General features: G+C 33.0%; 1 protein-coding gene across 2 annotated transcripts in view; it reads right to left on the bottom strand.

Moving 5' to 3' along the window:
- Positions 1 to 15065, bottom strand: part of Dnajb4 (DnaJ heat shock protein family (Hsp40) member B4) — a 41261-nt gene that overhangs the window by 13048 nt on the left and 13148 nt on the right. Inside the window, exon 2 of one of the 2 annotated variants that reach the window (XM_071617969.1) lies at positions 3079 to 3320. In XM_071617969.1, the coding sequence (XP_071474070.1) occupies positions 3079 to 3289 (211 nt within the window). In that variant the 5' untranslated portion in view covers positions 3290 to 3320. Of the gene's footprint in view, positions 1 to 3078; positions 3885 to 15065 lie in introns of those variants that run through there. The other variant, XM_027935269.3, reaches the window with a different exon arrangement.

Below are 15065 nucleotides of genomic sequence, written 5' to 3'. Positions count from 1 at the left end.
TCCTTTGGGTATAGTCCCAGAAGAAGAATAGCTGGGTCAAACATTTTCTTTATTCACTAACTAATTGATGCTACTTTTGATGTTTTCTATTTAGCGCTGTTACAAATAATGGTGCTATGGACTTTTAGGTACGTCTTGTGTAATATGTTTTTGTTTCTCCTTTATAGATTAAGATTCCTAAGAGTAGAACTGTTGAGTCATAAATAGGTTAAGTTTAAAATATCTTTTTTTGGGTGGGATACTGAGGGTTGAAACCAGGGGAACCTTACCACTGAGCTACATCCCAGGCCCTTTTTGTTTTGAGACAGGGTCTTACCAAGTTGCTAAGGCTGGCCTCACCTTGCAATCCTCTTGCCCCAACCTCTCAAGTTACTGGGAGGATATTACAGGCCTGTGCCATCCTGCCTAGCTAAAACATCTCTATCTCTGTCCATTTTCTTTTTTAATTAAAGCATTTTAAGTTACAGATTAGAGATTTTTCAGAACACAATGATTCTCTTAATTCCTAAATACATATATTTAGTAACAACTAAATTTCATGATTCTTTACTTCTACTGTACCAGCTCCAAGAATATAATAATTAAAAGTGGGGGAAAAGAATATCCAGTAAACTGATAGTGTCTCCATAGTCCTAAAATTCAGTATTTTGTTACTACTAAAGAAACCTATGAAACCAGGCCTGCAGGCCAGACAGAGTAATAAAAAGCCAAGAAAAAAATGTTTTCCCACACTTTCACAGTGTATCTAAAGGGGATGAGCTGCTCAGGATCAAACCCAGCACCTATCCATCATTGAGCTACATTCCCATCCCCTAAATTAATGAGATATTCTGAGTAAGGTCAAATAATAAATATGATACTTCTCTTTGAAGGAAGAATAATTCTAAAAAAAATAATTCAAATACCTTCATTTAACTGTATTTTCAAGTAATCTATAACTATGGAACATTTGTGAATAGTTCAATGTTTATAAAAAAACATATTCTCTCCCCACTCTTTCTTTCTATAGCTTATACCAATTATCTGAATTAGAAACAACAACAACAAAAAGATTCAAGGCATATAGATGATCCTCATTTTGTTTTTAAAAATTCACTCACTGATGATGATCAATAAAAATCAAACTTGGAAAAAACAAATTACTCAAGAAAAGCACTATTAAGAAGTAATACAAGGGCTGGGGTTGTGGCTCAGTAGTACAGTGCTTGCCTGGTATGTGTGAGGTACTAGGTTCAAGCCTCGGCACCATATAAAAATAAATAAATAATATATAAATAAATAAAATAAAGGTATTATGTTCATCTACAACTAAAAAACAATATTTAAAAAAAGAAGTAGTAATATAGCCAAGAAAACTGTACCATTTGGTGATTTGAAAATTCTGAAGACAAATATCCTTAATAAACCTGAATCCCTATGGCTTTGTCACAGATAAACTTGAGCAATCAATGAGATAGATGCAGCCAAATACCTTAGGTTTAAAGCAGTGAATATCTATTCTTTCATGTGAATTTACAGTGCCACTCCATGTTCACAGATTTCTTTACAAAATTATAAAATAACTCCTTCAAAAAGAGTAGTAGATTACTGATAGTATCTCAAAATCCTGCTTAGCTTTTGAAATGAACCAAATCATGGTATTTTGAGTAGTATGGCCATAGGGAATATGCACTATTTTGTCCCTTTATATTTACAAGACCTCACATTGCAGATCCTCACCACATCAAAGCAATCAGCATAAACTTCAATTTTGGCAACTTACAGACGAAAATGAAAAACAAGACAAGAGGTAAAAACCCTTTAAACACAATCACCCTGCTTGTCTCCATTTAATTTGTTTAATTCAAAATGATAAGTCTCTGCTTGGCTCTATTTTAAGAATATATTTCTAATTAGCAAAATCTGATGTTAAAATGCAATACAGAAAGCAAAGGGATAACAAAAGTTTTCATAGCTACAATAATTTAAAAAACATTCTGAGACAAAAACTAATAATAAAATATCGATTTTAAATTTTGAAAATATACCAGGAATTGTAGGAATTAAAAGGTTTTTTTTTGTTGTTGTTGTTAATTAGCAATTTAAAATAGTTTTACTTTATTGTTTTTTATATATATATATATATATATATATATATATATATATATATATATAGAAAGAGAGAGAGAGAGAGAGAGAGAGAGAGAGATATGATAAACCTGATTTAAAATCCAGAATGATAAAAGGAGAATCATAAATTATCCCTATTTATGGTGTTCATTAATTTCTGATCACACAATGTAAGAAACAAAAGTATGGCATAGAGAGAAAAGGGAAGTTGTCATGCTTTCCTCTACACCTAGATAGTAAAATTTCAGAAGGAATTGTTACCTAAAAGAAAATCAGTAATTGTTCTAACTAGGTGGCCATTTTAGGTCAAAAACTGTATTTCTGGGATCTCATTTTTCTTGGCACACAATTACTGTTTACAATTAAGCTAAAAACTTGTTCTGGTATTTTATGACATCAGGAAAATTCTTTCCTCTCCAGGCAAAATGCCAAAAACAACTAGAAGCTAAATGCCTGCGCCTTCTGCTTCTAAGACAGACGACTTTGTCTTGTTCAGTCTAAACTAGCCTTGCTTTAAGAAAGGCAAAAAAAAAAAAAAATCTTCTTTTTGTTTGTGTGAATAAAAGATAAAGTACCCAGAATTTGAACATGTAATCTTAAAAATTTTTTAAATCATTATTGATTCTGGCAGAAAATACATCAGAAAACAAAACAGGTTGCATAAGACTTTTGACAAAATTCATTGGTGGGTATGGGAATTTAAGGTTTCTATTTAAATATACAATGTTAACAACAAAAGTCTAATGGTAGAGTATGTATAATACAAAATGCTAAAATCCCCCATAAAAGGCAAACAAGGACATTTCATTCATAGCTATGCAATACTCATTCATATAATCAGGGATGAAATCTTGTTTTTATCTATTACTTGTTTATTTTTGACATGTCTGAGGATCTAATTTAATGATAACCACAAGTCTAAGAAAGGAAAGAGATGAAGAAACAAAAAGATACACACAAAATACTTACCTTCTTCCCCAAACTGATCATATATTTCTCTCTTTTTAGGATCACTCAACACTTCATAAGCTTCTGCGACCTCTTTAAATTTTTCCTCTGCTTGAGGAGATTTGTTCTTGTCTGGATGAAATTTGAGGGCTTGTTTTCGGTAAGCCTTTTTAATATCTTCATCGGAAGCTCCTTTTTCAATTCCCAAAATGCAATAATAGTCTTTCCCCATTTCGAATGCCTTGAAATGAACTTAGATTTCCCTTTGTGAAAGAAAACAGCGTCCCCAGTCTTAGCAATATGATTCTAAGAAAAATAAACCAAGCTGGGTACTTTAAAAGTTAAAGCAAATCAGCAATTTGGCTAGCTGTCTTAAGGCAGCAAGCAGACAGCGTCTCCGTCCGTGTTTAATTCCTTCCCAACAGCTCACTTACAGATAAATATACACTACACAAGAGACGGCCTCCTTCTGGATCCTCCCATTTTCACTACGTGTCTCTGTACTTTCTAGAACAGCAAATGCTACAGGACGTCACTTTCCCAGCTGCCTCTAGTCAAAGTACTGAGCTATGTTTTCTCCTCCTCCGTGATTAACTATTCATTTTCCTTCTGGCTCTATCATTTTTATTTCCTATTTAAGAGGCTAAGTAGATTTAACAAACCCAGTATTTCAACATGGAATGTTATAACCACATATTTATTTACTCCATTCTAGATGAAAAAGCCACAAAAAAAAATTACAGCCATTAAGCATTCCATGTTATCAAGTTACTTATACAAGTGCCTTGAACTTATTTTAGGTATTTTAATTTTAAGTCATTTAATTGTAAAACATACAATACTAAAATATAGGTTTTTAAAAATTTTTCAAATAATTTGCTTCATTTAAAAAAATTCCTGGGGTTTATCAATCAGAAACTCAAATTAGTATATCAATTTTACATTGTAAAAAGACTATCATAAAGTTAAAAAGCAGTATTTTAAAATGAAGACTTAAATGATCTGAACTAGCTTTTTGATTTTTTGTAGTATACAAGAGTTAACAGCTCTAGGAAACCAGTATTTTTTGTAAAAACTTAATACCTGAATTTACTATTAATTTAAACTAAAACAGCATTAGACTCACCCCCACATCCCCACTCCTGGGGTCACTAAAGAATTTTTGTAATGCAGGAAAGTTAGGAAAAAAGTATCAGGTTACAGATAATACATACTCATATTCCTTATTAAGATCAAACTAAAATCTAGATATGCTATTTAAAAGGGCTGGCTGGGGCTGGGGATGTGGCTCAAGCGGTAGCGCGCTCGCCTGGCATGCGTGCGGCCCGGGTTCGATCCTCAGCACCACATACAAACAAAGATGTTGTGTCTGCCGAAAACTAAAAATAAATAAATAAATAAATATTTAAAAAAAAAATAAAAATAAAAATAAAAGGGCTGGAAATATGTTTTCCTTTTCAAATACATTTCCCCTAATTAGAAATACATACTCATTGACAAAGATTTTGGAAAACACAGAGAAAAAAAAAATCTCTCCATCATACCAGTTTAGGTAATTCTGTTAAATGTTAGTCTATACTCCTATTCCTTTCTTCTATGAGTATTGATGGTTATTTTCTATAATTTTTGTTTTTTATTAACAACGTTTAAATAACAACATTCATATTTATATATCCTCTGATGCCTGTTTTCTCATATTTTTTAATATTTTGAGACATTTTCATGTATATAACATCTTTTATCTGTATGGTTTTCTCATCTTTTAAAAAATTTTCCCATTTCTTTTTTCTTTTTTTGGTGGGAGCACTGGTGGGTGGTTTGGTTTGGTTTCTGTGGTGCTTGGGGATCAAACCCTAGGCTTCACATATTAGGCAAGTACTCTATAACTGATCCCCCCCATTTCTAATAGAATATTGAAAAAAATAGATTAATAAGAAAATTTCAAAAGAATTGTATCCAGTTCATAGTCAGTGTCTATAAACATGGGGGAAAAAAACTATGAGGTCTGAGGTATACCTCAGAGTGCTGTCCTAGCATGTGCCAGTTCCTGGGTTCAATCCTAGTAACACACACACACACACACACACACACACACCCCAAAACAAAACAAAACAAAACACTTTACTAGAAAATAGACATATATGTTTAGAATATAATGAAAAGGTCAGGTGTGGTGGCACACACACCTATAATCCCAGCTACTTGGGAGGCTGAGGTAGGAGGTTCACAACTTCCAGACCAGCCAGCCCTGTCTCAAAATTTTAAAAAAGAGCTGGGGATATATAGCTCTGTGGTAGAATGTCCCTGGGTTCAATCCCCAGTACCACCAACAAAAATAACAACAAAAAGGAGATAACCATGTGTTAATCTTTGAAGAAATGGTAATTTTATACACACACACACAGTATAGGCCAACAATGATGACTCAGCACTTCTTTCTGAATGGCTCATCTTTGTACATTGTAACAGCTATGATTTCTGGTTTCTCAAAACTCTCTAAAAACACCGTGGCATTAGACATTTCTAACATTTATTTAACAGTACAGGTTACAAAGATCTGTCAGGTAGTTAGCAAGGTTTTTATTCTTATCAAGGAATAATTAATGGCAAAAGATACCTTTTAAATCCAGAATATTTAGGGAAAAATACTAATATTGAAAGTCACTGAAAGATTTCTATTTTTAAAAAGCACGCTTTCAGGTTGGAATTCAGTACATGGTTCAGTATCTAAAGCAGATAAAAAAAATAAAAATTTCCAATGAAATTTCTTTAAATATTCATTACCAAAGGAGCACTGACATTATTGTCTATAAAAAACATGAAATTGTTCTATTAGATAATGCTGGGATTAAGAAAAAAACTTATCTGATTCAGTCATTTGGGTATTTCAAGTTAACAAGGAAGCAGATATAATCATGTTTTAAGACCACAAAATAAAATAAAATAAAACAGTCTGGCTAGGTTTTGGTAAAATGAGCAGGTACCTGCATACTCACAGCTTTGTAAATTTTTATAAATAATTCTTTCAAACATTTGGCAACAGTCATTAAGAAGCCATTAAATATGATATTTAGATGCTCCATAAACATCACACCTGGAATTTTATCCATAGGAAACAATTCAAAGATAAAAATAATTATGTATCCAGATAAAAAAGTTCAAAGACAAAAATAATTATATATCCATGTAAAATAGTTAAAAGATAAAAAAAATTATATATATAAATATAGTTACTGAAAATAGATAAAATGGGGGTAGTGGATCAATGTGATTATTAAATAGTACATTGGAGACATCTATTCTTGCACTCACTTTTTCAGACTAAGCTGTTTTGTCTACCACTGTGTTGAAAAACCATTACATAGTCCCGTTAGATTAAATTTTGGCCATTCAAGTATTTATGAGATAAATTGTGGGAATTTTTTTATAGGGAAGGAATAAGTATCTTTGAAAATAATTATCATGACAGAAATAGGAAGAGTCTACAAAGGAAACAGCAGTAACAGCCTTTAGGGAAAATGGAGAAGAGATAAGATCAAAGTTTATTCAATAAATGTGTTTTTAAAAGTAAAAATAAGGGCTGGGGATGTAGCTCAGTGGTAGAGTGCTTGCCTAGCATGTGTGAGGCACAGGGTTCGATCCTTAGTACCACATAAAAATAAATAAAATAAAGGCATTCTGTCCATCTACAACTACAAAAAAATAAAAAGAATTTAAAAAGTAAAAATAAGGTAGTGGTAGCAGTTTGGGGAGCTGAGGCAGGAAGAATGCAAGTTCAAAGGCAGCCTCATCAACTTAGTGAAGCCCTAAGCAACTTGGCAAGACCCTGTCTCAAAATAAAAAATGAAAGGGGCTACAGAATGTAGCACAGTGGTTAAGCACCCCTGGATTCAATCCCCAATACCAAAAATAGTCTCCTTTCACTCAGGAAGTTTAACTTGCCATAAAGCATTAAAGTGAATACCAGATTCACCCTCAAAGTACTCAGACATCCTGCAAGATCATGTCACTGTCCAGTGCCTTTTTCAGACCTCTATTTCAGAATTTTAGTCTCACAGTGTCAAAAAAAGAAATTCTAGCCTTCCCCATGATACCATTTATATAATACTTTATAGTTTATAAAACACTTCCATTGTTCTAATAATACCTCAATAATAGACATTGTTCTAATATTCCCTCAAGATTAAGGAGTATGAGGTTGCATTTATTCAAATCTACGGCTTGTTTTTCAGATATCTAAATAATTACCTAAAATAAAATTACAGTTCATCTAATAATTACTGTCTTCTACAAGTTATACTTTCCTTAAGAGACTTTAAGCACAAAGAGGCATCACTGTCAAGGATTTCTGTAGAGCAAATACTTGATGTAAGTTTGGAACTTGAACTCTAAATTCTCATTCCTATGGAAAAGCTTGACTTTGAGCACAATAATTAAAATAACTATAAAATTTGCCCTGGTTGTAATCACAAATTTTGGGGGTGGGGGATAGAGAAATTCAATCCCCAGTACCAAACCAAACAAAAATGATACTTCAGCAGGGTGTGGTGGTGCATACTTGTAATCCCAGAGGCTGGGGAGACTGAGAAAGGAGGATCACAAGTTCAAAGCCAGCCTCAGAAATAAATGCAAGGTGCTAAGCAACTCAGTGAGACCACATCTCTAAATAAAATACAAAATAGGGCTGGGGATGTGGCTCAGTAGTCGAGTAGCCCTGAGTTCCTGGATACAAAAAAAAAAGAGAGAGATAATTCAGTCAACAATGGACTGAACCGCATATGTGACAGTAGTCCTTTAAGATTATAAATCATTTAGTTATATCACAGCCATCTTAGTTTATGGAAATACATTCATTGACATTCATACAATGATGAAAATCACCGAAATATAATTTCTCAGAAGATATCTCCATCACTAAACAATGCATGACTGTATCAAGAAGAAATGTATTCATCTCTCCTTTTCCATTTATTCTCTATAGGCATCAAAAGATCTAAACATTGGGGGCTGGGGTTGTAGCTCAGTGGTAGAGTGCTTGCCTAGCACACATGAGGCACTGGGTTCAAACCTCAGCACCACATAAAAATTAAATAAAGATATTATGTCCACCTACAACTAAAAATATTTTTTTAAAAAAGATCTAAACATCTTTTCAAGCTTATAGCTAACAATAAAATTCAATAAAGTGAACAAATAAATGCTATTTAACTATCATGGGTGTTGGGAGACAATCACAGCATAGAGGAAAAAGCATAAAACTTGGAATAAGGATTTGGTTCAGTACGCTTAGCTTTGGTATGTAGTTACCCATATGAGTTATAGAAGTCATGTATTTCTCTTGAGTCTCAATTCTCTCCTCTATAAATAGCTAACACCATCTACCTCACTGGACTGACATAAAGACTGAGAAAATATTATGACAGGGCTTTATGAAAAAGTGAAATATTGTACAAATGTTGATTATCATGCTCATCTTGGCTGGAATGGTGAAGATGTGAAAAGCTTCAGAAAAGAAAAATATAAGGGCTGCAGGTATAGCTTAGTGATAGAACATGTGCTTAGCATGTATAAGGCCCTGGGTTCAAGCAGCCATAGCACAAAAAAGATGAGGAAGATCTTGAAAGATTGCTAGATTTTAAAAGAAAGGAAGCAGGAGGGAGTTTGCAATTTGTACCAAGAACACAAAAGTCCACAGGTAAAAAAAATCATAAAATGTATTCCATATAGCAAAAAAACTAGTCCAGTTAAAAGAAGTTTAGGGAGGCTTGCCTTAGGAAGTTGACAGAAAAAGTTATGGCCAAATGTTGAGTTTTGAAAGTCATTTTGTTTGATGACTGCTTGTTCATATTCTTCAAAAAAAAAAAAAAAAAAAAAAAAGTAGCTCTTGTTACTTCAAGAACTGGGGACATAGCTGTAGAGTATTTGCCTACCTACCATGCAAGAGGCCCTGGGTTCCATTCCTAGTACTGCAAAAAATAAAATAAAAATAGAAAAGTGCTAATTCAATGGTTTGGTCTTTAAAAACTGAAACCACAATCTATTTTGAATCCAGTGAAATTACTTCTTTGGTTTTCTTAGTAAAGTGAAAGGATCTTAAAATTTCATTAATATTTTTAAGTTTTCTAAAAGCATGAATAAAAGATGTCAAACTAACCTAAATTTCTCAGTACTTTAATTTTCTTTTCTTTTTCAGTATTGGGGATTGAATTCAAGCTTTGCATGTGCTAGGCAAGTGTTCTACACTGAAGTGCTACATTACCAGCCCAGTTTTCCAACTTCAATACTGTCTTATTGTTTATTTTATAATACTTTCCCTACACAAAGCATTATAATATACACACTTTTTATACATTACTGATTTAATGGTCTTCAAAAACAAATAACTAAAATGAAAATTTAAAAATTTAAAAGTATATGCGTTTTGGGCTGGGGTTGTGGCTCAGTGGGAGAGTGCTTGCCTAGCATGTATGAGGCCCTGGGTTCCGTCCTCAGCACCACATAAAAACAAAATAATGTGTCCACCTAAAACTAAAGATACATAAACAAATAAATATATATTTTTAAAAGTATATGCTTTTAAAAACTAAGGTAAAAGTAATATTGCTTTAAGAATTTTATTAAAACTACTAGTTATCTGTAGATACTCCGGGGTCAGAAATATTTTATACTTAAAATATATATATTTCCTTTTTTGGAGTATAGCTCTGATTTATTCTGTGACATTAAAATTATTATTAAATACATTTAAGTGTATCCTAATAAGTCACAGACAAGTTTATAAGAGAGCCAGTAAATACAGGTCAGCTAATAAAGTTTCCTACCATTTTGAAAAACACTTAAAATGTTTTCTTTACACTAATTTTTAACAGTGAATTAGAAGTCAAAAGAAATTATAGCTTCACTAGATTAAAAGTAAAAAAAAATTGTGACATTAATTTTCATAATATATTTTATTTAACCCAGTAAATCCAAGAACATGTAATATACAAATTTTCAGTGAGACAATTTTACATGCCTCTTTGGGGACTAAATCTTTGAATCAAGAAGGTTGTTTTACATTTATACAACATTTCAATTTGAATAGTACATTTAAGAAGCTTCACAACCTCATGTGACTAATGGCTACTGTATACAAAGTAAAGATATACAGATTTTTTTCTAATCACCATTCTAATGAACCAATTTTTCAGAAATCTTAGCCTATGAATTTATCTCATATATATAATTCTCACTTGCATTTTTACTTATAGTATTTTATTTTTCCTTTTACACAAAAAATGAAGATTTATATTTAAAGTAAACTAATAGGAATGGTTCTATTTATATAGGTTCAGTTGACAAATACTTTCATAATGTTCCAATTAAAGCAACACTAGAACTTTATGTGATTTTCACTTTCCTTTTTTGAATTTGTCATACATGGATAGAGAAGGCATCTTAACTGGATGGTCAGAAGAAAGTAGTATGTGGTCAAAGTGAAACCAGCAGCTCCTAAGATAAATAGTACAGAGAAAAAGGGAGAAAAATGTCTGTAGCACAAGAGGTGAGGCAGGGGAAGAAAATATGCTGCTATTTCACTGAACTGTTAAGCTCTTAGCTAAGATAGTAACAAACTGATTATCTAACAAGTTTAAGTCTTCAATCGTTTACAACTGTAAAATGATTTCTTTTAACTTAAATTAGTATTGAATTTTAACTGTGAATTATCTTTATGTTACATCCTGAAGACATAATGAAACCACTCCTATTATGACCCTTAACGATTCAAAGACTTTATTGACAGTTACCAAAAATAACTATTAGAACATTTATAAAAATAAGCCAACATGTTCTATAATATTTATCAACTACTATAAAAGCAGGTTACTGACTGCCTAATTCAAATTACAATGAGCTCAAATTACTACTACTGCCTAGAGTAGGATATTTATAGATTTAAAAATTAGGGTTTTTAAAGTAATGTTAAGTGGATGAGTTTAATATTTGAGTTTTTAATACTTAAAAAAAGTCTTTTTGTTATCTGTACTAAATCAGCATATCAAGGCAAACCTTATCAAGACCCAATTATGTTAAACTGTTGCTTGTGCCAGGAAGGATAAAATAGTATGAGACATAGTCCCTTGCTCTCAAGAGGTTTAAATTAAATATATCAAAAACTACTACTGTCTGTTGATGCTTTTGCTATATAGTGGTAGTGTTAAAATAGTTGAAGCAGAGACTGTATGGCCCACAAAGCCTAAAACACATACTGTCTGGCCCTTAACAGGCCATGTTTGCTGACTCCTGCTTTATATAAACTATTCTTGATGGAAGAATAGGGTAGTCTAAAAAAAAGCATTAAATACAATAAAATTTTATTGAATCTGGCAAATTTTTCTAAAACTCTGGTTTTCACTATAAGAATTCAGAAAATGAAAGGTCAAAGTCTTCTTGCTAGGTCAATGATGAAATAAAATTTGTAGACTAATTCTTTTTTTTTTTAAGTTGTAGATGGACACAATACTTTTAGTCATATTTATTCCATGTGGTGGTGAGGATGGAACCCAGTGCCTCACGTGTGCTAGATGAGCACTCTACCACTGAGCCACAACCCCAGCACCCTAATTCTTAACTAGACATGTCTGCTAAGGAGACTATATTAGAATATTTGAGGTATCAGATAAGATGTTTATCAAAAGACAGTACATATGTTACAAAAAAAACTGAGAAAGCTGGGTATGGTGGCACATGTCTGTAATCCCAGAGACTTGGGAGGGTAAGGCAGGTGGACTGAAAATTCAAGGCCAGCCTTAGCAATTTAGCAAGGATCTAAGTAACTTAGGGACACTCTGTCTCCAGATAAATAAAAAGAGCTGGGGATGTAACTGAGTGGTTACACACCCCTGTGTTCAATCCTTGGTAGAAAACAAAACTCTGAGAAACACTACTTAATATTCATACTGTTTTGCTTAATTTAACCATTCCCATCAAACTCCTCAGTCCTGGCCATAAATGACTTTGGCCATTTCCCAAAAGTCACATTTACCCTGAAAGCAGTCGATTCACATTATCTGCCATACTTACATTTGATAAAATTGCAGGGGATGCTGAATTAGCAAATTCTGAATCATTATCCCTAAGGAAATACAGTTAGATTCCTGACAGATTGATCACATTTTCTTCTACCAACCAGTAATACTATTTTAAAATACCTTATTCAATATATATTGTTAATTTATTGACATTAACTCATAGCCAACAGCACTGTAAGTCATGAGCCTAAACAAGCTTATTTAACATAAATATCCATAAGGCACATCAGACTATAGGAGGCAGTACTGGGAATTGAACCCAGGTCCCTGCACAAGTAGGCAAGCTTTCCGCCACAGAGCTACAACTCCAGGCTTTTTTGTTATTTTGAGACAGGATCTCACTAACTTGTTCAGGCTGACCTCAAACTTGCAATTCTGCCTCGGCCTCCTGACTTGTTGAGATTACAATTCTGGGCCACAACATCTGGATTCACAAAATATAGGCTTCTTGCACTTAGGAATATTAGACAGCACCTCAACACTGTGGTTGGGAGCCATTTTAAATAGCGATATCACCAAAAAAGCAGAAAGATGTAAAAAAAAAAAGATTTCACTAAATAGACTACAGAAAAAGAGACTCATTTACAGTACAAGAGCCGAAACAAGAATGCACAGTGCTAACTCATTCAACCTTAGCTGATTCATAAGGCTCAAATTGCTACTCTTGTACCCACATATCTGGAAATGACCTCAGAACACCTTCAGTATTGATTTGGGGATAAAAATACATTTTGTTTATTAGGTAAATTTGTAAATACAGAATTGGCAAGAAATGATGATCAACTATATAATGATGTGCCATAATTAAGAATCTTCTAAATTATAAGTTTTTAAAAATTATTTCTGAGCAACATTAAGTTCACAGGCACCAAGGGCTGTGCCTTTGAAGTGACATTTGTTATAGATAAAGCAAACAGGTTGTGTGTATGTAGGTGTATCCCCTCTTCCCCACTCCAGAAACTCTTCACCTAGTTTATTTCTGCTTTGTTACTCTAGTTGTACTGTTACTCTAGTTGTACTGTGGGTTGGGTTCCCCTGATCCACTTTTACCCTATAGCTCAATTCTATCACTACCACCAAAAAAAACAAAAACAACAACAAAAAAAAAAACTCTAAATAATGGTTTACTGATGCCTTACTCACTATGGGTTTTTTATTTTGTTTTGTTTTGCAATATTGAGGATTGAACCCAGAAGTGTTCTGCTCTATTACCAAGCTATACCCCCAACCCTTTTTATTTTATTTTGAGACACTCTTGTTAAATTGCTGAGGCTGGTCTCTGCAATCCTCCTTTTGAGTTGCTGGGATGATAGGACTGTGCCACCATGCTGGTTTATCCACTGGGTTGAAACCTCCCTGAGAGATCTTGTTTTATTCTTTCTCTCTCTTTTTCCTCCTAGAGCCAACAGAATAAAACCTTTACAATATACTGCTGCTCAATGAACTTTCACTGAGTGAATAAATCAGAAATTAGTAATTGAGACCTAAAGTACAATGACCATGATATAAAGACCAAAAAATTTTAAATAAGAAGTAGAATCTATACATTTTGCCAATTGGCTGGTTATATAGGTAAGGAAGGATTTCAGATTACCAGTTTCTGGAGTGAATAAAGTTGTGCACAGCTATGTTTTCATGAAAATGCAGAATACAGGACAATGTTTGAAGGGAAAGACAAGTTCCATTATAAACAGGCCTATGGCTCTATTAACAGCCCCTTCATCTATGCTACTTCTATTTGGAAAGTTTTATTGTTTGATTGCCTTTCTAAGTACTACTGTGTTGTAATAACCTGTTTCTCTAGCTAATTCCTCCAACAAAAATGCCTAACTGTATAGTGCAAGATTTATTTTTCACTCCCCAAAACTTAGTGAATATTCACTTAAATTAAATGTGGATGAAGGTGTCCACAAAACAGATATTCTGAACTGAAGCTTAGAAAGAAATAGCTAGAGATAAAAAACAAAAAAAAATAGAAAGAATCATCACGAGTGATATTTTTAAGTGTGAAAAGAAATGACTTTTGGAAAGAATCAAAGACAGAACGAGAAGACCAGTATGTATAGATCACATCAGTAAAGCGAAAACATGAAAAAACTAAGGAATCATTAGAGATTAACCAGGTGAATCAGCCATTCATATCTTCTTTCTGGCTAACAGCTATCTAATTTCTTCCAGGAATAAAGTAAGTGACTCAAGGAAGGTAGAAGTTTTCTCCAGTCTCTGGGAATTGGTTCATGTTGGTTGAAGTCAATCATAGTAATCACATTTTCTTTTGCCAGTAACTGGTGCCCAGTAAGATGTAAGAGAAATGATCTGGGGAACTGTGGGGGAGATTTTCCTCCCTGAAAGAAAAATCCTAGCAGAAACCCCAGCATTACCTTCCAGGTTTTGAATGATGAAAATACAATGCTTGCTATCTTATAACCCTGAAAGTAGGTATCTGTGACACAGTAATTATGGCAGAATATACAGCAAAAAGTTAGGTTCTCTTATAGTGTTGTTGCATCTCTAAATGAGCTGCCTATCACTGGACTTTTTGTTAAAAGATTCTATTACTTGCAATTGAAAACACCCTGATACTACTAGTGTCCCAAAAACCAAAGGGAGGAAAGCATTTTATGAAGAACATAGGGAAGTCAAGGGTGATATGAAAGTTATTCTTGGAGGTTAGAATGATTTTGGTTTCAGTAGTAGTAGCTAATCATACAACTACGCAAAAATTATTCTAAAAGTATTCTAAAAATACACATATAAATTCATTTACTCTTTTACAATAATTTTAAGGTAGATGGAATTGTAAGCAATAAAAGAAAAATGAGATAGCAGTGAACTGAACAGTACAAAGAAAATGAAATAATAAATTTAGTATTTCAAAAAAGTTGTCCTAAGGAAAGAATAAAGAATTATAATAACAAGGGGATAAAAGAGGTTTTA

Source organism: Marmota flaviventris, chromosome 10 (genome assembly GCF_047511675.1).
Source record: "Marmota flaviventris isolate mMarFla1 chromosome 10, mMarFla1.hap1, whole genome shotgun sequence".
NCBI lineage: Eukaryota > Metazoa > Chordata > Mammalia > Rodentia > Sciuridae > Marmota > Marmota flaviventris.
This window is presented reverse-complemented; position numbering and strand designations above follow the sequence as displayed.